The 22,944-nt window shown below is 48.8% G+C and overlaps 2 protein-coding genes across 2 annotated transcripts; one reads left to right on the top strand and one right to left on the bottom strand.

Annotated features, from left to right (window-relative positions):
- Positions 1 to 1,617: 1,617 nt before the first annotated feature.
- Positions 1,618 to 3,379, top strand: SYCN (syncollin). Its single transcript, XM_083628209.1, has 2 exons — positions 1,618 to 2,563; positions 2,693 to 3,379. Exon 1 carries the CDS (start codon positions 1,784 to 1,786, stop codon positions 2,180 to 2,182), a length of 399 nt encoding a protein of 132 aa, XP_083484335.1. The 5' UTR covers positions 1,618 to 1,783; the 3' UTR covers positions 2,183 to 2,563; positions 2,693 to 3,379.
- A 1,798-nt stretch (positions 3,380 to 5,177) lies between these two features.
- On the bottom strand, positions 5,178 to 19,034 carry NCCRP1 (NCCRP1, F-box associated domain containing). Its single transcript, XM_083628041.1, has 6 exons — positions 18,788 to 19,034; positions 13,123 to 13,194; positions 11,249 to 11,336; positions 10,247 to 10,342; positions 7,816 to 7,960; positions 5,178 to 5,798 (listed from the first exon to the last, which is right to left on the bottom strand). The coding sequence occupies exons 1-6, from the start codon at positions 18,915 to 18,917 to the stop codon at positions 5,658 to 5,660; spliced, it is 672 nt and encodes a 223-aa protein (XP_083484167.1). The 5' UTR covers positions 18,918 to 19,034; the 3' UTR covers positions 5,178 to 5,657.
- Between the last annotated feature and the right edge of the window lie 3,910 nt (positions 19,035 to 22,944).

Below are 22,944 nucleotides of genomic sequence, written 5' to 3'. Positions count from 1 at the left end.
AATCTGCTCCCCCGAGGAATAGACCCATTGATCTTCTGCGACCAGTTCCTATCAGGCTGGCAGACTGATACACCCTCCAGAAATTGGGTTTTGCCCCTCAAGCCCTTCTGAGCCTGGGGTTGGGCCAGGCAAAAGCCACGGTCAGGCAAAGAATCATAGACACCGAGAGACGACAGAACTGCTCAAGGTGCCCCGACTATAAAATTGGAGAAATCAAGAGATATATAGCTGCACCAGCAGCATATCTCTTCTTTTTCGTATCCAAAAATGCAAGAAGGGCTTTTACACTAGACCAGAAGCTCGGCTCTGCCGTCGCCGGTCCTGGAAGGAGCCTTTAAAAAAGTCCCATATGCTCAGAGACTTTGCGCCTGCTCATTGGGGGAGATAGGAAGCCCAGAGCACTTGTTCCTTAGATGTCCCTTTTATGAAGAGGCACTGAGTGAGACCATTGATCCCCTGCTGGTGAGGCTCGCTGACCTCCCGCAAAAGCAAAAATTTGATCTTTTCCTGTTAGGCAAAGATTAGAAGATGACCTGGATGGTTGCCAGATTCTGTGTACAGATTTGTAGGTGCAGTTGTTGTTGTTTAGTCATTTAGTTGTGTTTGACTCTTCGTGACCCCCTGGACCAGAGCACACCAGGCCCTCCTGTCTTCCACTGCCTCCAGCAGTTTGGTCAAACTCATGCTGGTAGCTTCAAGAACACTGTCCCACCATCTCGTCCTCTGTCTCAAGAGTCTCCTCCAGCACCAGAATTCAAAAGCATCAATTCTTCAGCGATCAGCCTTCTTTGTGGTCCAGCTCTCACTTCCATACATCACTATTGGGAAAACCATAGCTTGAACTATACGGACCTTTGTTGGCAAGGTGATGTCTCTGCTTTTCAAGATGCTGTCTAGGTTTGTCATCGCTTTTCTCCCAAGGAGCAGGCGTCTTTTAATTTCGTGACTGCTGTCCCCATCTGCAGTGATCATGGAGCCCAAGAAAGTAAAATCTCTCACTGCCTCCATTTCTTCCCCTTCTATTTGCCAGGAGGTGATGGGCCCAGTGGCCATGATCTTCGTTTTTTTTGACGTTGAGCTTCAGACCATATTTTGCGCTCTCCTCTTTCACCCTCATTAAAAGGTTCTTTAATTCCTCCTCACTTTCTGTACAGACCATCTCCCAACTCAAACTAGTTCGTTGTGAAAATCCCCAAACTCAGTTCCATGGGTGACTCTGGGTTAACTCCCTGCGGTAGTTTATTATTGTACATTGTTTTTAAATTTATTGTTGTACATTGTTTTAATTGTTTGTTTTTCTTCTGAGACTGTACCCCCAAGTGTGTTTTATAAGCTGGTCTCTGACTGTAATAAATTATCTATCATCTATCTATCTATCTATCATCTATCTATCTATCTATTATCATCCATCTATCATTTACCTGACGATGCTGAAACAAAACAGAAATCCATTCTTGGATCTCTTCTTGTTTATTAACTTTACAAGAACTTTCAGAAAAACTGCATATATTGCTGTACGTTCCCCAGTTCCTCTTAATATTTATTTTCTTCTGTGCACACAACGGTGTTTTTCTGCCCAGCTCCCAGAATGTCCACCCCCAGAAACAAGTGGCCTTGATTTGCCAGCCACCTGGGTTGGCACAGGGCAGCCCAGCTTGCCACCTTCCCACCCATATCTCCCCCCTGCTATCTCTGTGCCCGCCTCGGCCCTTGGCGGCGCTCTATAAAAGCGAGCCTCTTCGCCGCAGGCTGCAACCTTCCTTCTCCCTCTACCGCTGCAACGATGAAGACCTCGCCAACCTTCCTCCTCATCCCGCTGCTCTTCGCCATGGCCTGGGCCCAATGCCCGGCGCCGGCTGATCTGAAGACAGCCAACGGCACCAAGATCTGCGCCCAGCTATACACCAAGAACAGCCCCTATTACGACCAGTGCTGTGCTGGCAGTGTACTGGTGGTGCCGCCGGACGAGGACCAGCCTTACATGCCATCTGCCTTCAACAACAAGGTGACCTCGCTGGTGGTAGGGCAGAGATGTGAGCTGACCGTCTGGTCCAGCAAGGGCAAAGGGGGCAAGACCCGCAAGTTCAAAGCCGGCGCCTTCCCGCGTCTCCAGGAAATCCGGAAGGGCATCTTCGGCGACTGGGCCAATGCCATCTCCGCCTACTATTGCAAGTGCAGTTGAGGAGACCACGCCAGAGCCGTGTGAAATAGGACCCCGTGGCCACAAGCAGCTCTTGCCAGCCTGACCCCGCAGCACCCCAAGCGATGTTCCCACAGGTCTTGCACCGCAATGCGCCACTCTGTTGCCACTAAGGATTCTGGGATAGCTCCCTCCCAGAATCCCCTGCTCTTGCCATGGCAAACACTCTGGTCAACTGGAAGATCTTCTTCCCAGAATCCTCTGCGTTGCCCATGGCAAAATCTCTAGCCAACTGGGAGAAGTCTCTCCCAGAATCCTCTGCTCTCGTCACGTCTCCAAGGCAAATTCTCTGGTCAACTGGAAGATCGCCCTCCCAGAATCCTCTGCGTTGCCCATGGCAAAATCTCTAGCCAACTGGGAGAAGTCTATCCCAGAATCCTCTGCTCTCGTCACGTCTCCAGGGCAAATTCTCTGGTCAACTGGAAGATCGCCCTCCCAGAAACCTCCTCTCTGGCCATGGGCCATGGCAAAAGCTCTGCCCAACTGGGGGAGCTCTGCACCCAAACGAAATGCAAACCCCTGAAAAAAAAATTCATCGTCTGATAGCAAGCAATTCACCTACAGGGAGCAGGAACGACGCCACGAAAAAGCAGAAACCGGCAATTGAATTTATTTTTCACAACCGCAGCAGAGAAGGGGGTTTCTCCCTGAGCTTTGACGATCTCCAAGCTGGACACCTCGCTCGAAATATATGTAGCTTCTGGTGCTTTTAAGATCTTTCCCACGTTCCCCACTTTGTTCTGGGTGTAGTGTTTTGGCTTTTTTTTGGCTTTTTAAGACAGGCGTTCCATCTTCAAAGCCATTGTGTCTCTCTTTCTCTCTCCCCCCCCCCCCCTCACAACTGCTTCCCCAGAGACCCGCTTTGCAGCAAGCGCGCCTTCTGCCTCATCTAGGCCACTATTCCTCTGCATCGCCACGATAAACATAATTAAAAGCGAAAGAACACGGCTTTCGGAACACGTTCCATGTCTCTCTCTCTTTTTTGTAGCTCAAGGTCAGCAAATGATGGGTAGCTTCGACTCTTTTCTCGCCTCTTGTAAACATTTAATTGGAAAGAGCTTTCAGGGAGCCGAGAGCAGAATACAATAATCCGCACCAAATTGTTTTCAATTTAACTCCCTTCGAGGCAGCTCCAAACTGGGCACCTCCGAAAGAGGGTGGGGTGCGAGATGAGGAGTTTGATCCAGGGCTTGCCACTTTGCCAATTTCAATGCCAGAGAGATCAACACTTGAAATTTGGGTGCGGCGAGGGTGCCTCTGAGCACCAGCAGAGTGCCACAGAACTGTATAGCTGGAAGGAGACCCCGAGGTCAACAAATCTAAGCACCGCAATGGAGGAATCGCAGGATTTCTGACCGATGAAATCCCCCCACCCGACTTAGATGGGATAGCTGAGACTCTGAATCTCAGGGTTGCGGGTTCGAATCCCACATTGGGCAAAAGATTCCTGCATCACAGGGGGTTGGACTAGATGATCCACATGGTCCCTTCAAACTCTATGATTCTATGAAAACGTCAAAGAATCAGGCCAAAAAGCCGCCTTAGCCTTGATCCAGGGGTGGGGAGCAGAGACCACATCCTCCACTGGTCTTATTTCATGCCCTGAGCTTTTTGTCCCCGCCTGGAACCAAAGGATCATAGAATTCTAGCGAGGTGTGGGGGACCCCCAAAGGTCATCCAGACCAACCCCCTGCAATGCAGGAATCAGAGATAAAGGATCGCTGGCAGGTGGCCACCCAAGCTCTGCTTAAAAAGGTCCAAGGAAGGAGAACCCACCACTGTCCGCTGCTGAACGGCCTTTACCTTCAGAGAGGTTTACCGAATTTTTGGTCAGAATCTCCTTTCGTTGGTACTTGAAACCTGTGGTTCTGGGTCCTGCCCTCCGTAGCAGCAAAAAATAAATAAATGCAGGCATCGTCTTCCAGGGGAGAGTCCTTCAGGTATATTGGAAGATGGCTATGCAATCACCTCTTCCCTACTAAATGCATTTAGCACTGCAACCTCAACACCCAGTTTCCCATCTGTGCCATGGCAGTAAATGTAGATTTTCAATTTCTTTAACATCGGCAGTTACATCTAGACCAAAGGAGCGTTTCAGCCCTGTTCTTGAGTTTGTTTAAAATCTAAAACAGCTTATCTCGTATTTCTTTGTAAGTTTTTTAAAAGCTTTTTGCAAAGGCAATACTAGAGTTTTTACAGCCGAGTCCTCAACTCCTTATTACTACTGTTTGGCTTTCTTTAAATAGGGCTACGTCTAAAACTTGCCACTGAGGTTTTCAAACCTTTTTTGTAAACTCAGGTGAGCGTTCCAGCCCTGTTCTTGAGTTTGTTTAAAATCATTTAAGGTTTATGATTCCTCTATTTCCTTCTGAGGAAACTGAATCGTCCAGTGAAATGAGGTTCGTAGCCGGCATCCCATCAAGGCTTTGTTCAATTCTAGGTTTTTCTAATTTTTAAGGCTTTGTTCAATTCTAGGTTTTTCTAATTTTTTTCCTTAAACTTTTTGATTTGTGTTATTTAGTTTAATTCTAGAAGATAATACCTCTTGTTTCAGGGATATACGGAAAATTTCTGTGTTTCTGGCTTCAAGAAGATGCACAGCGGCACTCCAGACTCCGAATATATTGGAGCCGGCTGTGGTTCCGTCATACCTTCTCCAGGCTAAATATTCCCAACTCCCTTGACAGTGGAAGAGTCTCCCTTGGGGGGTTGTGGACTCTCCTTCCTTGGATGCTTCAACTGAGATTCCTGCATTGAGCGGGTTGGACTAGATGTCCTTTGGGGGTCCCATTCCTACAATTCTGTGATTCTCTTCTCGGTTTCCAGGCCCTCTCTGTTCTTCCCTCTCTGCTACGGAACCACAGCCAGCTCCAATATATTCGGAGTCAGGAGATTATAAGATAATCTTTATTTGTCATTGTCCCACACAGAACAACGAAATTGAAAATCTACATTTACTGTCATGGCACAGATGGGAAACTGGGCATTGAGGTTGCAGCACTAAATGCATTTAGTAGGGAAGAAGCCTCGCTGACTTGCTTCCGAGTAAGCCGGCGCAGGACTGCGTTATGAGGAGTGCAAAGGGTAGGCGTCGCCTGCTAGGAAGCCCCCACTTTAGCTGGGGGGGGGGTGTCAGGTCTACAGGGAAAGGTTGATCTGAGAAAGCGAGGAACCAGGGATTAGCCCCCAAACCTTTTCCCAGCATGCCATATCCCTGACCCGGAATAAAATGGCGTCAGGAAGACCAACGGTGCCTCTAAACATGGGCAGAGTGTCTTCCTCTATATACTACAAAGATGCTGTTTGTAGTTTCACATCTGCTTTTAATCAATATGGAAGAAAATATCATTCGTTGGGGGGTCTTCCTACAGGATCTGGGCAGCTCAGGGAACCCCCTGCACCACCCCTTTGATGCCCCACACAATGCCTGACCACTCCACTGCTCCCCCAAACGCCATCAGTCCCGCAGCTGGGCAGAGACGCTGCTGTCCGTCACTCTCGTCCGGAGGAATCCAGCCGGCGTCTCGACCTCTTTGGCCTTGTGGAGGAAGTGGACGTAGCGCAGTCCTGCTCCGTAGCGCTGGAATACGTGGGAGACCTTGAAAGAGATCGGGGAGGGGGGGACGGTCTCAGTCCATAAGGCTACAACCACAGGGGTGGAGACCCCAAAGTTCCTCCAGCTTAATGCACACATATGTACCCATTTCTCGGACAGGCAAACTGAGTCCTTAGGGTTGTTTTTTTTTGACAGCAGGAAGTGCGGCTCAGTCAACCCAGTGAGACCCAGATCAGTCAGAGTTTGGGGCTTTTTAGTTTAGAGAAAAAGCGAGGAAGTGGCGACATGATGGAACTTTATGAAATTGCATGTGTCGCGGGGGAAGTGGGTAGGAAACAGCTTTTCTCCTTCCCTCGTGGAGGTCCACAAGAACTTGTGAACATCCAGGAGTTTGCAAAACAAGATTGAGGAACTCCCCTCTGAAGAAGGGTTACAGTGTTTGCCATTTTAAAGTTTGGAATCATAGAATTACGGAGCTGGAAAGGACCCTGAGGTCATCCAGTCCAACCCCCTGCAATGTAGGAATATGCAGCTTTCCCATGGGGGGATCGAACCTGCAATCTTGGCCTTATCAGCACAGCGCTCTAGCCAACTGAGGAGACACGGTGCTTTATATTACGAAGAACACAAAGGAAGCAGATAGAGAAAAGATTTCCCCTCTCTCGTAAAATGAAGTCCTTCTTTAAACAGCGTGCGGTTAAACTGTGGAACTCCCTGCCACATGGCCCCCAACTGGGATGGCTTTAAAGGAGGATTAGAAAAATTCATGGGAGAGGACAAGGTTATTGATGGCTATGCTGTGCCCTCCACAGTCAGAGGCAGCAATGCTCCTGAACACCAGTTGCTGAAAACTGTGGGAGTGGAGTGTGTCTTGTGTTCGAATCCTGCTTGCAAGTTTCCCACAGGCATCTGGTTGGCCACCATGAGAACAGGATGCTGGATGAAAGAGTTCAGCCCCATGCCATGCAGGACTCCCAGGTCTTCAATGGGGCAACTGTGCCCCTGAAGGACCAGGTGCTCAGCCTGGGAGTCATTTTGGACTCACGGCTGTCCATGGAGGTGCAGGTCAAATCCGTGTCCAGGGCAGCTGTTTACCAGCTCCATCTGGTACGCAGGATGAGACCCTCCCTGCCCGCGGACTGTCTGGCCAGAGTGGTGCATGCTCTGGTTATCTCCCGCTTGGACTATTGCAATGCGCTCTACGTGGGGCTACCTTTGAAGGTGACCCAGAAACTGCAATTAATCCAGAATGTGGCAGCTAGACTGGTGACTGGGAGCGGCCACCGAGACCACATAACACCGGTCCTAAAAGACCTACATTGGCTCCCAGTACGTTTCCGAGCACAATTCAAAGTGTTGGTGCTGACCTTTAAAGCCCTAAACAGCCTCAAAGACCCAGTATACCTGAAGGAGCATCTCCACCCCCATCGTTCTGCCCGGACACTGAGGTCCAGCTCCGAGGGCCTTCTGGCGGTTCCCTCATTGCGAGAAGCAAAGCTACAGGGAACCAGGCAGAGGGCCTTCTCGGTGGTGGCACCCGCCCTGTGGAACGCCCTCCCACCAGATGTCAAAGAGAAGAACAACTACCAGACTTTTAGAAGACATCTGAAGGCAGCCCTGTTTAGGGAAGCTTTAAATGTTTAATAGACTATTGTATCTTAATATTCTGTTGGAAACCGCCCAGCCAGATGGGCGAGGTATAAATAATAATAATTATTATTATAAGCAGATAGGGAAAAGATTTCCCCTCTTTCATAACGCTAGAAGTTTTGGGCATCCAAGAAACTGAATGCTGGAAGATTCAGGAAAGGGAAAATGAAGTCCTTCTTTAAACAGCACATGGTTAAACTGTGGAACTCCCTGCCACATGGCCCCCAATTGTGATGGCTTTAAAGGAGGGTTAGAAAAACTCATGTGGCAGGACAAGGTTATCAATGGCTGTGCTCTGCCCTCCACAGTCAGAGGCAGCAATGCTCCTGAACACCAGCTGCTGGAAACTGTGGGAGTGGAGAGTTGTCTTGTGTTCGAATCCTGATTTCTCACCCAACCCGGCTCTTACGTGATGCCAGTTCTTGTTTTCCTGCCCGTCCTGCTCGCCTTCGTGCGCCACGTGGTGAAATTCACCCATCACCGTGGCCCTGTCTGCTCCCAGGAGCCGGACGTGGAGTTCATAGACAGAGTCGGCCAGTTTGCTGTTTTCGTACCTGTAGGGAGAAAGCAGTCGTGTTAGGGCTGATGGTTTTGTCCCCGCAAAACTGGCTTGATCACTGCAGAACTGCTGCCCTCTGGTGGTCCGAAATAAAGCATGTGTAAACACACTTTTGCACCTGATTTACTAGATATACCGGTTTTTTTGCTCTATAAGGCTCACTTTTTCCCTCCTAAAAAGTAAGGGGAAATGTGTGTGCATCTTATGGATCGAATGCAGGCTGCACAGCTATCCCAGAAGCCAGAACAGCAAGAGGGATTGCTGCTTTCGCTGCGCAGCAATCCCTCTTGCTGTTCTGGCTTCTGAGATTCAGAATATTTTTTTTCTTGTTTTCCTCCTCCAAAAACTAGGTGCATTTTGTGGTCTGGTGCGTCTTATAGAGCGAAAAATACGGTATTTAGTGACGGTGCAATTGCATCTTACATGCATTTAACCTCTGCAATTTCAAACATATGTGGCTGTAGGCAAGCTGAATGAAATTGTGCAAGTTGTGCCCCTCCCATTCATCACGCCCCCACCAAAAAAAAACCCACATTGTAGTGATGTATGGAAGTGAGAGCTGGACCATAAAGAAGGCTGATCGCTGAAGAATGGATGCTTTTGAATTCTGGTACTGGAGGAGACTCTTGAGAGTCCCATGGACTGCAAGAAGATCAAACCTCTCCATTCTGAAGGAAATCAGCCCTGAGTGCTCACTGGAAGGACAGATCCTGAAGCTGAGGCTCCAAGACTTTGGCCACCTCATGAGAAGAGAAGACTCCCTGGAAAAGACCCTGATGCTGGGAAAGATGGAGGGCACAAGGAGAAGGGGACGCCAGAGGACGAGATGGTGGGACAGTGTTCTCGAAGCTACCAGCATGAGTTTGACCAAACTGCGGGAGGCAGTGGAAGACAGGAGTGCCTGGCGTGCTCTGGTCCAGGGGGTCACGAAGAATCGGACATGACTAAACGACTAAACAACAACAACAACAATTTGAACCAGGGCTCTCCAAGGCTTAGCCTGGAATTTTGCTATCAGAATATATCAGAGATGTCCAACTCCCAATAGACTGCCATCTACTCACAATGTAAAAAAACTGGCAGTGATTTTAGGAAGCCAAAGTTGTGGAGATTTGGGTTTTTTTCCCGTTCTGCTTTTCTGTAAGGAAATTGCTGAGGGGCCGGAGATCAACCAGGATCAACCAGGAACACCCCGCGATCTACCAGTAGATCGCGATCTACCTGTTGGACATGCCTGGAATATATTATAAGCAAGGGGTGAATGCATCTGAGCATGTACAAAGTTTATTTCCCTCACTCCTGTGGAACTGCCAGCCTTGGGGATCTTGCCCCTAAAAATAGGCTACTCATCAGTCAGGGAGAATCTTTGACAGAGAGCCAGGGGTAAGGGATCAGGTTAGAGACCAGGACAGGGGAGGTAAAAGATCACCATCATCACCATCAAAATATTAAAAATACAATAAAACATCAGACATTAAAAATTCCCTAAAATATGGGACTGATGGGAAGGGTTCTGCCACAGACCGTCTGCACGGCCCGTGTGCAAATCACTTATTTTACGAAGCAGAGCCCAAGTTGTTTTGGAGTTGTAGGACAGGATTCCAGTTCAAACAGCATAACTTTCTAAGTAGCATCAAGCCCCAGCACTTATTTTTAGAGAGCCAGTGATGCTATCAGTGTGCTTCTTGCCCATTGTGCCAAACAAGGCCAGGAAAGAACCAGGGTCGTAGAATCATAAAACTGTAGACTTGCAAAGGACCCCCAAGGTGTTAGAATTCCTGCTCCGTGATTGCAGTCATGGGATTGTTGTCTATCACATGACGGTGTATGTTTTGACTCCACGGAGTGGGCAGTGATGGAGACAGGATGTTTCTGTTCCTGTGTTCCCTGAAGTGGGACTCTTGTCCTTTGTTTTTTCTCTTTGCTGTCTGATGCTAGAGAGAGAGGGAGCCGTGTTGCAGTGCTCCGGGGGTGTTTATATGTAAATAAAGTAGATTAGCCAAAATGCTGAGTTGCAGAGGTCTGTTTCGCAAGCTGTGCAAACTCTGCGGATCCCTATGTGTGCTGTTGTCTGTTGGCATCGGTCGCTGTGGTGTTCGGGCAGAAGAAAGCTTTTGAAGCTCCTGAATGATCGGCCAGGAGGGAGAGAACATGCCAGTTGGGCATGTGTCTCTGCCAGGTCCTACTCGAGTGTAGGACGGGCTCCTGACATCCAGGGTCATCCAGTCCAACCCCCTGCAATGCAGGGGGAACTAACCACCGCCGGGCCACACACGCTTACCAGTCCATGACGGTGATGTTTGGCTGGTATGAATCCAGCAGCTCCTCCCAAAATCCTTCGGCCACCAAGTCTATGTGTTGCTGCTTAACGCACCAGCTAGAAAGGGCAAAAGGGAGAGAAGGTAGCAGGTGAGCTGTTCCAATGAGACTCAAAGAGACAAGACCAGCTCACAGGGACTCCAGTGCCGGATGTACATATAAGCTAAACAAGCTATAGCTTAGGGCCCCACTCTCTTGGGGGGCCCAAAAAAATTAAAGCAAAAAAACCTGGATGCACATTTCCAAAATATAAGATAAACAACAAATAAAATAAAACTTATATACAGCAACAGTGTTTTGTGTTGTGTAGGCTCCTGTGATGTAAGTCATGGACCCCACCTGCTAGCCTGCTCCCTAAAATATCACTGGTTTGCTCCTTTCTATATATAGGGTAGGGATGCGGGTGGCGCTGTGGGTTAAACCACTGAGCCTAGGGCTTGCTAATCAGAAGGTCGGTGGTTCGAATCCCTGCGATGGGGTGAGCTCCCATTGCTCTGTCCCAGTTCCTGCCAACCTAGCAGCTCGAAAGCAGGTCAAAGTGCAAGTAGATAAATAGGTACCACTCCGGCGGGAAGGTAAACGGCATTTCCGTGCACTGCTCTGGTTCACCAGAAGTGGTTTAGTCATGCTGGCCATATGACCCGGAAGCTGCACACCGGCTCCCTCAGCCAATAAAGCGAGATGAGCGCCGCAACCCCAGAGTCAGCCATGACTGGACTTTACCTTTTATATATAGGGTGCCAACATTCTGCATGGACTGGTTGCACGGCAACATGTGCAAATGGCTTGAGATACCTATTAGGTCCATCAATTATCATATAGCATATATTCAACACAAAAAAACAGCGGCCATTTGTTGTTGACAAAGGACAGCTGAACATGTAAAGGGCCCCATTACCTTCAGGAGCTGAGGGCCTCATCAAACCTAAATCCGGCCCTGCCAGAGACATCGTCCCCCACTCACCTATAGCGTGGCAAGACGGACTTTGGGGTGATCTCTGCCTTGTCTGCCTCCAAGGGTTCAATGCTGACTTGCCAGCCTTTGAAAATACCTGTGGGGAGAGATGGAAAGGGGACCCCCAAGAGGAGGGGGAAATGGTTTTAGCAGATTGTCATTTTCCTGTGACCCTGCATTCTGGCATCTCGAGCCAGGTGCCCCTGAGCATACACAGAACGCTTCCCCCCCTAGATGGAACATGTGGGTAACCCCGAAAAAAAATAAACACAAGAGCCCAGTGTCCCTGAGCTTGTGCAGCTTCCGAATAAAAATACATTGGTACCTCAGGTTACATACGCTTCAGGTTACATACGCTTCAGGTTACAGACTCTGCTAACCCAGAAAGAGTGCTTCAGGTTAATAACTTTGCTTCAGGATGAGAACAGAAATTGGGCTCCGGCGGCGCAGCAGTAGCAGGAGGCCCCATTAGCTAAAGTGGTGCTTCAGGTTAAGAACAGTTTCAGGTTAAGAACGGACCCCCGGAACGAATTAAGCACTTAACCCGAGGTACCACTGTATATGTATTTATTTCAAAAAAGTTATACACTGCTTGGTTGCAAAAGAAAGCCTCAAAGTGGCTTATAAAACTATAAAATTTACAGCAAAAAGATCTATTTAAAACATTCAAAAGGCAAAACAGCAATAAAAACAAAACTCGCATCAGCTTTCTAAATATATTGGAAGGCTTGTCTGAACAAGAATGTTTTTAACATGTACAGAAAAAGGTACAGTGAAGGCAACCCCCTGGTGTCAAGGGGCAGGGAGTTCCGAAGATCAAGTTATTACAAATGCGGAATTCCGATTTTGAGGCAGCTGCAACAGGGCCAGTTCTGCCGAATGAAGCGGTCAAGTAGGCGCGTGTGGGGTCAGGCCATCTCAGAGGTAAACTGATCCCAAGTTGTTCAGGGGATTTATATACTAATATAGGGGTCAGCAACCGTTTTCAGCTGTGGGCCGGTCCACCGTCCCTCAGACCTTGTGGGGGGCCGGACTATATTTTGAAAAGAAAAAAAAGAACGAATTCCTATGCCCCACAAATAACCCAGAGATGCATTTTAAATAAAAGGATACATTCTACTCATGTAAAAACACGGTGATTCCCAGACCATCCACAGGCCAAAAAAATATAGTCTGGCCCCCCACAAGGTCTGAGGGACAGTGGGCCTGCCCCCTGCTGAAAAAGTTTGCTGACCCCTGCTTTACGGCATCTTTTAAAAGTTCCATTTCCCCCATCACAGAAACACCTCCTTGGAAACGCCACATTGATGTGCAACACAGAAACATCACAGGTATCAGTCGGAAATCTGAACCTGTGACTTGACACCTGTCCATCAAGTCATCTTGTGAATTGCAAGTCTTAGTCTCCCACCTTGGGCCACTCATTTCCATTTCCCTTTGACATTCAGATCCGTTTAGCCGGGCTTGAGTCATCCGATCGCTTGTTCAAACATCTCTCTATGGATGGCTCGATTTATGCTCTTCCTCCCATTGTGAAACCGTAATCTGTCCCCTTTGACAGATCCCTGACAGGTCCTGCTATGTTGTTGTCACACTTAAAGGATTATGACCATCAGTGACCTGGGTCAGAGTATTGCTGTTCCAAAGCTTCCTAGAATATGATTTTGTGGTTCCTGGTTTGAGTTTTATTTATCAATAAACTGATTTTTACACTCGCTGTGTGTTTTTATTCCAAAGGAGCGAGTTTTCGGCTTCTATCAATAACTTCCGCTCAGGAGGAAATTAACAAGCTGCACATGCCAGCCAGCTCTGGGCTTGCAAGGAGAGGCCCACATCCGGTTGCCACAACCCCAATTGCCTCACGCTGTCGCGCATTACGTCACCTTTGGGGTCCAGGGGATTCCAAGATGCCCTAGGAAGCGTCAGGGGGGGCGCTGGCTCAGAAATATTCACACCTGTAAAATAAACGGGGGAAGAGGAAAATGCATTGAACCTTGATAATTAATAATAATAATAATAATAAAATTTTATTTATATCCCACCCTCCCCAGCCGAAGCCGGGCTCAGAGCGGCTAACAACAGCAAAATAATACAGCATTCTACAATCAATTCATTATAAAATCAGTTCAAATCAAATTGATGGCAACCATTGGGCTAGAGTTCTGTGAGGATTACCAAAGGAGGAGGTCAGACTGTGCCTTGGCCAAAGGCCTGGTGGAACAGCTCTGTCTTGCAGGCCCTGAGGAAAGATGTCAAGTCCCGCAGGGCCCTAGTCTCTTGTGACAGAGTGTTCCACCAGATCGGGGCCAGTACTGAAAAGGCCCTGACTCTGGTCGAGGCCAGCCTAACCTCCCTGTGGCCCAAGATCTTTAAGACCGTAAGGTCCTCTGTGGGACATACCAGGAGAGGTGGCCCCGTAGGTACGAGGGTCCTAGGCCATATAGGGCTTTAAAGGTTAAAACCAGCACCTTAAACCTGATCCTGTACTCCACCGGGAGCCAGTGCAGCTGGTATAGCACTGGGTGAATGTCATCCCGCAGTGAGAACCCCGTAAGGATTGCTTTTAGCACCAAGCCCAGCCAGTGGCATAGCATGGGGGTGTGGACCCCAGGGCAACTGCAAAAAAAAATTACGGGTGCACCTCTGCAGCTGCCACCTTAACAGGAGATCCCCATCCATGTCTTGCAGCTGATCTGCAGCTCTGTCTGGCAGCAGCTGCAGCGCCGTATGGAGGTGCCGGTTAGAGGGCAGAATACTTTCCTTGCCCCGGGAGCCAGCAATCCTCACTACGCCACTGCCTGCCCTCAACCTCTCTCACATACATAGGCGATTCCTGCATTGCAAGGGGATGGGCGGTTCCCTTCTAACTAAACAGTTCTTTATAGGTATCTCGTTTGCCCCATAAAATCAGGATGCTGGACTACATGGGCCCCTTTGGGCTTTATCCAGCAGACACTTACTGCGTTCTTAAGAAAGGGCTGTGTTAATTGGGAGTGACGAGAGGAGGCCTGGAAGCTACAAGGCCTCCTTGCAAGCGCGCAAGGATTATGACTGCCAATTAATTATGGTAATTGTGGAGATCTTCCCGCACCCCCAGGCAAGCAGCACCAGCAAGGCCAAAGACAACCTGTTTCAGAGCTCTGGGAGTTAATCTCCTGCACAAGCAAGTTTTAACATGTTTAGGCATCCGCCCTGCCTTGCAGCGGCCTTGAACCCTGACTAGCCAGAACAGTAAAAACTCTTCTTGGCTCAACATCAGAAAAAGCCGTTTGCTATTTTCTGGAAGGGAAACAAGCAAAGGACCTTTCATTAAAAGCCGACACTGTCGGATCTCGCAAGCGACCTCCTTGCTCTTCCCCACCACGTTCATTTGCATGCTTGCGGTCCGTTGGCTGGAAGGATTCTAGAGGCGGCCCCAGAGAGAAAATCAACCCATTCATAAATACTGTGCAGATCTGCCAGTTGGTCACCAACCTTCCTGGCTGGGATGTAACAGAATGACTACGCACATTCCAACTTCTCAGAGGCGAACGGTCAAGATGAGGCATTTAAGCAGCTGGGATAGAGGTTGCCAACGTGGCGATAACAAGCCTCTGAGCTCACCCACCTGCCCCACAGCCCCTTGGGCCAGCAGGTGGTTAGGGCAGCCCTCTGTTCCTCTCTTGAAAAGGACCTTTCGCTAAAGGAGAATGTTGGAAGAGTGAAAGTATTTCCTTCCTCTTTCAGATCTATGTGCTCCCTGGTCCTGAATGGGGCAACTGGGTACCAGGTGCGCAGCCTGGGAGTCATTTTGGACTCACAGCTGTCCATGGAGGCGCAGGTCAATTCTGTGTCCAGGACAGCTGTTTATCAGCTCCATCTGGTACACAGGATGAGACCCTCCCTGCCCGCAGACTGTCTCACCAGAGTGGTGCATGCTCTGGTTATCTCCTGCTTGGACTACTGCAATGAGCTCTATGTGGGGCTACCTTTGAAGGTGACCCGGAAACTGCAACTAATTCAGAATGCGGCAGCTAGACTGGTGACTGGGAGTGGCCGCCAAGACCACATAACACCGGTCTTGAAAGACCTACATTGGCTCCCTGTACGTTTCTGAGCACAATTCAAAGTGTTGGTGCTGACCTTTAAAGCCCTAAACGGCCTCAAAGGCCCAGTATACCCAAAAGAGCATCTCCACCCCCATCGTTCTGCCTGGACACTGAGGTCCAGCGCTGAGGGCCTTCTGGTGGTTCCCTCCCTGCGAGAAGCAAAGCTACAGGGAACCAGGCAGAGGGCCTTCTCGGTGGTGGTGCCCGCCCTGTGGAACATCCTCCCATCAGATGTCAAAGAGAAAAACAACTACCAGACTTTTAGAAGACATCTGAAGGCAGCCCTGTTTAGGGAAGCTTTTAATATTTGGTGAATTATTGCATTTTAATATTTTGCTGGAAACCACCCAGAGTGGCTGGGGAAACCCAGCCAGATGGGTGGGGTATATATAATAAATTATTATTATTACTTCAGTCTCAGATTGATTCTGCCAGATCCGACTTTTACCATGAGCCCTTGGAAATGTAAATTGGGGTATGTGTGTGTGTACCCTTCCTTCATATGTGTGCAGTGGGGCGGGGCGGGGTGTGCTGATCCGGAGAAGGATGAAAAGAAGAGAGTAGAAGGAAGAGAATATTCCAGAGTGTTCTGTGACATCACAGCAGTTGCTGCCAATGGTATCGGCTGAGCTACTTGCAGGTAAGCCTGTAAGGGGCAGGCAGCTGTCCTAAACTCAGCTAAGACTCTTAGAACAAGCTCAAGTATTTGTGGCCTTGGTAATGTGGCTAGCATTTGGTAATGTAACCTAGCAGTTTGAAAGCACGTCAAAGTGCAAGTAGATAAATAGGTACCGCTCTGGTGGGAAGGTAAACGGTGTTTCCATGCCCTGCTCTGGTTCGCCAGAAGCGGCTTAGTCATGCTGGCCACATGAACCGGAAACTGTATGCCGGCTCCCTCGGCCAATAAAGCAAGATGAGCGCCGCAACCCCAGAGACGGCCACGACTGGACCTAATGGTCAGGGGTCCCTTTACCTTTAAGGTGGCTGAAGGTGGAGACTTCTCTGTCTGCAAGAGATGAGCCACCTCTATGTTCCGGCAGATGCTCTAACTCAAATATGGAAGTTATTATAGACTCGCAACCCCAGCAGAATGCCAAGTCTTCTCAAGGCTCATCACTCAGCTCTTGCAATATTTACCCAACCTTCAGTGCGACAAGCACACCTAATTCCTGCAAACGTCCCTCCTAAATCCTGCATTCCATATCCCTGTTATTTTTCCCTCGGCCTCCACATCCAGATATGTTTTGAACCGTCTAAAGATTTTCACCCATATGTCACAGTAAAAATAATAATATAACGGCTCACAAAGCAACTTACAAAATCACAAGGCTTGCAAATGAGAGACATGGTACAAGAGGAAAAGGGGAGGGGAGAGAGGAGGAAAACAAGCTGGCTCGGATACTAACTCCTAGTAGCAAAATTGAATCAATGCAAAACTGTACATGCCTGTCACCCGATAAGCAAGCTGCTCAATGCTGTAACTCTGAGTGAGGAGCTGGCTGGCTGGCAAGTCAAGCCGTCTTCCTATCTCAGACTCCTGCAAGGGCAAGTCTAGCAAATAGCCATTGAACAGTGATTCCTTGCTGGGAGAAAATCCACTTCAGTTAGAGGTATCTTTTAATGGGCAAACGTGTGCCTGCTTTCTAGTCTCTGATAAAGCACCGTCTGGTGGAGGAATGCCTTATTAGAATTCCTCTCGCTCCTTCGTGTCAGCATTGTCATTCTTCAGAGTTCAGTTCTCTTCTCGGGGTCTCGGGAAGCTAAATCTACGAGGGGATGCATCTTGGCTCCAGAACACACTCCGTGTAAACACAGAGGTGCGCCAGAAAGACACCACACAGAGCGCGGTCTGGCTGCATCTCCTCTGCAGAGCTCTTAAGGTGTTTGTTTGTTTTGTTTGCTAGTTTCTCCAAGTCTGTCAGTTTAAGATTAAGAGGCAACTGCTGGCTTGGCTCTTCAGGCACAGCAAGGGATGCTATTGCAAAGGAAAGAGAAGTGGAACAGAGCAGCCTTTGCCCACCTGTCTTCTTCCAGGTGTTGCCAGACCACAACTCCCATCAGCACCCCAACCTGAGGCTGATGGGAGTTGTAGTTCAACAACATCAGGAGAACGCCGGGTGGACAAAGGCTGGAATATAGCTTCAGTAACATGTAGAGGAGGGGTCAGCAAACTTACAACGCCTTGGGCCAGTGTCCGATCGCATGGCAGGCAGGGGAGCAAGTGCCCATACGTGTGTGCACACGCTATTTCCAGCGCAATTCCGGGTCAGAGGAGCACTGGAAATAGCTTGTGCGCATGTGCACGGGACCATAAAGAAGAGAGCTGAACCATAAAGAAGGCTGATTGCCGAAGAATGGATGCTTTTGAATTCTGGTGCTGGAGGAGACTCTTGAGAGTCCCATGGACTGCAAGAAGATCAAACCAATCCATTCTGAAGGAAATCAGCCCTGAGTGCTCACTGGAAGGACAGATCCTGAAGCTGAGGCTCCAAGACTTTGGCCACCTCCTGAGAAGAGAAGACTCCCTGGAAAAGACCCTGATGTTGGGAAAGATGGAGGGCACAAGGAGAAGGGGACGACAGAGGATGAGATGGTGGGACAGTGTTCTCGAAGCTACCAGCATGAGTTTGACCCAACTGCGGGAGGCAGTGGAAGATAGGAGGGCCTGGCGTGCTCTGGTCCATGGGGTCACGAAGAGGCGGACACGACTAAACGACTAAACAACATAAAATGTGCATGGGCCTCCTCTGACCCAGATGTGCACCACAAATAACGCTTGCGCATGTGCAAATAACTATTGCGCATGTGCACAAGCTATTTCTGGTTTTTTTTAAATCATTTTTATTGATTTTCCAATCATAATACCTCAATTAAAAAACCAAAAAACGAAAATAAAAAAGATCAAATTATAGTCCAAATTGTATTTATAAATTTCTTGGGGCTCCCCAGGGTCTGGATCTCTGGAGCAGATCTCCACATCTTAATCCTGCTTCCGCACAAGCTAAGTGGGCAGCCGTGCAGCGCAGCACCGGTAAGAGGGGGCGCCGGCAGCAGGTAGCGTCACAGGCCGGATAAACGAGTCCCTCGGGCCTTATCCAGCCCCCAGGCCTTAGTTTGGGGACCCCTGATGTAGAGGCTTGGGAGATATCCTTGATATTTCATTGATTCCTAGAACCACAGGCTTATAGAGTTGTACGGGATCCCCAAAGGTCATCCAGCCGAACCCCGTTCGAGGCAGCAATCGCCGCTAAGCAGTGCCAAAGGGGTCTTGCCAAAAACGCTTTGCTCCGGGGGTGGGGGACCACTTCTTGCAATGTTGACCCTTAGAAAGGCCGTTGGGGGATGGAAGTGGTCAACTCCCCTCTTTTGCAAAGCAGGCACCCCTCCCTCCATCGCCACCCCCCAGGTCCCTTCGCAGGGGCTGAAGGAGAGGCGTGCGCCAGGGGGAGCCGCGTGGTACCTTCGGGGTTGGGGTTCCGCAGCAGGTTTCTCTCGAAGGGGTTCAGCGCGGGGTCGGGGGCGACGGAGACCCCCGGAGGCGGCTGCTTCGGGGCTCGCTTCCTCTGTAGCTGCTGCTCCTCCGAAGCCATCGGGACAATGGCAGGAGCTGCAGGGCAGAAAACCGGGCGGCGGCGGAGGGGAAGTTTTGCAAAGTGCCGGCGGGCGGCTTGCGCAAGGCTGTCCTACCTTGGAAGCTGGAGGGAGGGGAGAGGCGGGCCGGCGGCCACAGAAACTCCCGGAGGGAAGGCGGAAAGCGATGCAAAACGGCCTTCTGCAGCCGAGGAGACCCGCCCAGCAACGTGCCTCACCTCCACCCGTCTATTTCTATCCTGTTTGTTATATATTTGACTTTTGTCTCCAAGGAGCGCAAGGTGGCGCGCATGACGGGTCTCCTTCCCCCTGTGTTTTATCTTCCTGTGAGGGAGGTCAGGCTGAGAGGCGGTAACTAGTAGTCCCCAAGGCCACAGTTAGCGATCTTTATTATGGTCCAGTGGGGGGGGGATTTGAACTCAGGTCCAGGTCCGACACACTAAGCACCACACCACAGTGCCTCTCTTTTTCCAAAATCAAATATTGGGGCGCCCTCCTCCCCAACTCTAGATATACACGGCATGCCCTGGAGACGAAGGGCTGACTAAACTTGCAGGGAGGTAAAAGCACTCTGCGCATGCACAGCAGGCGACTCCAGCTGTGGCACAAGATGGTTTGAGGTTTAGAAAAAGACAAAGAAAATTGGCAGCGTCTTCCCATCGTCCCTGTATTTCATCTTCTCAACAATCACAGAAGGTGGATTTCCCCTTCCCATTTTATAGAGAGGGAAAACTGAGGCTTAGGGGGGAAATAGTCAATGTTCTTGAGGAGAGACATGGATACTGCTTCTGTTTGTGCATATACGGTGTATATATATATATATGAATGAATTATTTTGATGTTATACGACACTGAAATGTTTCTTTGTCCTTGAATCTTCTTGCTGCAGTTGCCATTCTCTCCTTTGAGAACCACTGACTTAAAATACCCATTGCTGCAAACCAGTGTCGTCGTCTTCTTTGGTGATCCCTTGCAGCCAAGTAAGATTGTCTTCCATAAACACGGCTTGAACAGTGAGTCCGTAAGTGACTGTGGAGGCTAATTCTGAATCCACACGTCTTTCCACAGCGGGGACGTTGGTTTCTGGGTGGGAGTTGATCCCGGTGTGGATTTGCCAAGCGTGCCTTCCTCTTGGCACGTCTCTCCCTTGCGTCCTGAGTTTGAGTGTCTTCAAAGCCCAGGACACCTTTGGTCAAGGCTGTTCTCCAACTGGAGCGTTCGCAGGCAAGTGTTTTCCAGGTGTCAGTGTTTATACTACATTTTTTTTAGATTTGCCTTGAGAGAATCTTTAAATCTCTTTTGTTGACCACCAGCATTACACTTTCCATTCTTAAGTTCAGAGTAGAGTTGTTGCTTTGGAAGACGATCATCAGGCATCCGCATAACATGACCAGTCCAACGAAGTTGATGTTGAAGAATCATTGCTTTGACACTGGTGATCTTTGCTTCTTCCGGTTTGCAAACCAGTGTACAGTGGTACCTCAGGTTACAGACGCTTCAGGTTACAGACTCCGCTAACCCAGAAATAGTACCTCGGGTTAAGAACTTTGCTTCAGGATGAGAAGTCATGCTCTGGTGGCACAGTAGCAGCAGGAGACCCCATTAGCTAACGTGGTGCTTCAGGTTAAGAACAATTTCAGGTTAAGAATGGACCTCCAGAACAAATTAAGTTCTTAACCCGAGGTACCACTGTATGCAACACTGAACTAGGTGGACCAGCCGTCCGATGGCTCTGTGTGAAGCAGACTTGATAGAATTTGCACCTGCCAAAATGCCCCCACTCTGAAAGCCTAGATGTCCCGGACAGTTGATCTATAACAAGAACCACTTGCAACAGAAGATCTCTGCACCATCTGTGCCGCCGTTGTTGTCTTTTGCATTCCAGGGTAAAGCTGCATGAAGGAGACTTGCCTACGAAACAGGTTCAGCAAGCGGTTAGCTGATCCCACCCAGCGCAAAAGGAAGTGGATCCACACAGGTGTATCTGTCTAGGGGCGCACCCAGAGCAGTGTTTACCTTCCATGATCAATGGGAGAGCTTAGGCCGTCAAGTCTCCCACAGCGAGCGAACCCCACCTTGCATTGCTTTAGAACGACAGCCTTGTCCTGCAGAACTCAACAGTGAGCTGGCAGAGATGTGTCATCATGTATGTCAAAGGCAGGGCTCAGTCCAGCAAGCGAGAGATCCGCAAAGGGGCACATGTCTCTGCCAGTGCCGGATTTACATATAAGCTAAACAAGCTACAGCTTAGGGCCCCACTCTCTCCCCCTCCCCAATTTATACTGAAAGAAAGAAATACCGTCTTTTACACTAACACTTAAAAGGACGCTGGTGGCGTTGTGGGTTAAACCACAGAGCCTAGGGCTTGCTGATCGGAAGGTCGGCGGTTCGAATCCCTGTGACGGGGTGAGCTCCCTGCTCCCTGCTCCCTGCTCCTGCCAACCTAGCAGTTCGAAAGCACGTCAAAGTGCAAGTAGATAAATAGGTACCGCTCTGGCAGGAAGGTAAACAACATTTCCGTGCGCTGTTCTGGTTCGCCAGTTGCAGCTTAGTCATGCTGGCCACATGACCCGGAAGCTTTACGCCGGCTCCCTCGGCCAGTAAAGTGAGATGAGCGCAGCAACCCCAGAGTCCGTGACTGGACCTAACAGTCAGGGGTCCCTTTACCTTTACACTCACACTTAGTACAGGGTACAAAGGTCTGCTATTCCAATGAACAGTGTGGACTACTATGGTGATACTGATATTACACTAAAAAATGCATTGTATTAACTACAATTGCATTGTACAGGTTATAACACTTACTTTCGTATTAATAAAGCTATTTATCATTATTAGTAGTTTGCATCAAATATTTACACCTATTATTATTATTTCATGTTATAGCAAGTTTCTAGAGACTAGATTATGAGTCCTTGTAAACTGTGTTTCTAAAGGAACTTTTGTTATTGCCAAATGCCAATGTGTTTGCATTATTAAGTTTGTTATGCATAATAAATCATTTTAAGTTAGAGCTTAATAATTATTTCACTATTAATATACTTCTTTATTGTATTTCACTATTGATATGCTTCTTCTTAATTATATTTCATCTTTTGTGATGTGCAAATGGCTTTAGATACCCATTAGGTCCATAAATTACCATATAGCATATATTCAACACAAAAAAACAGTGACAATTTGTTGTTGACAAAGGACAGCTGGACATAGAAAGGGCCTTATAGCCTTCAGTAGCTTAGGGCCTCATCAAACTTAAATCCGGCCCTGGTCTCTGCAGAATCATTGCGGGGGGGTGATTCAAGGGCCCAAGAGCAGCTTAGTACAGGGGTACATTGGGTTACAGACGCTTCAGGTTACAGACTCCGCTAACCCAGAAATAGTACCTCGGGTTAAGAACTTTGCTTCAGGATGAGAACAGAAATTGTGCTCCGGCAGCGCAGTGGCAGCTGGAAGCCCCATTAGCTAAAGTGGTGCTTCAGGTTAAGAACAGTTTCAGGTTAAGAACGGACCTTCGGAACGAATTAAGTTCTTAACCCAGGTGTCCACTTGTACTGGGGACATGCTATCTTCCCCCAATCAAGATGCTCATGGAGACCTTGAGACGAGGAATGAACTCAAGGGAGCATCTAAAAGGAGAAACATTGAATTAACAAGATGATTTTGACTGGCTACATCTGTGTTCCAGTCATACCAAATTGGTGCAATTTCTAGACACCCTAAAATGACTGTGCACTAGAACAGTTGGTGCTGGAACCAATGAGAGGGCAAGAGGCGACCCTGGACTTGATCCTGAGTTGTGCCCAGGACCTGGTGCAAGAGGCAAACATTGTTGTACAGTGGTACCTCGGGTTAAGTACTTAATTCGTTCCAGAGGTCCGTTCTTAACCTGAAACTGTTCTTAACCTGAAGCACCACTTTAGCTAATGGGGCCTGCTGCTGCTGCCGCGCCGCCGGAGCCCGATTTCTGTTCTCATCCTGAAGCACAGTTCTTAACCCGAGGTACTATTTCTGGGTTAGCAACGTCTG

Source organism: Podarcis filfolensis (genome assembly GCF_964270895.1).
Source record: "Podarcis filfolensis genome assembly, chromosome: 8".
NCBI lineage: Eukaryota > Metazoa > Chordata > Lepidosauria > Squamata > Lacertidae > Podarcis > Podarcis filfolensis.
Note: the sequence above shows the minus strand (reverse complement) of the source record. Positions and strands in the feature narration are given on the sequence as shown.

Excerpts from the sequence above, each read along its gene's own strand:
- NCCRP1 (XM_083628041.1), bottom strand. The coding sequence starts at position 18,917 with ATGGCTTCGGAGGAGCAGCAGCTACAGAGGAAGCGAGCCCCGAAGCAG. Across the intron at positions 7,961-10,246 it reads AACATCACCGTCATGGACTG|GTACGAAAACAGCAAACTGG; the intron begins GTAAGCGTGTGT and ends TTCTCCCTACAG. Across the intron at positions 5,799-7,815 it reads AAAACAAGAACTGGCATCAC|GTCTCCCACGTATTCCAGCG; the intron begins GTAAGAGCCGGG and ends ATCTCTTTCAAG.
- SYCN (XM_083628209.1), top strand. The coding sequence starts at position 1,784 with ATGAAGACCTCGCCAACCTTCCTCCTCATCCCGCTGCTCTTCGCCATG.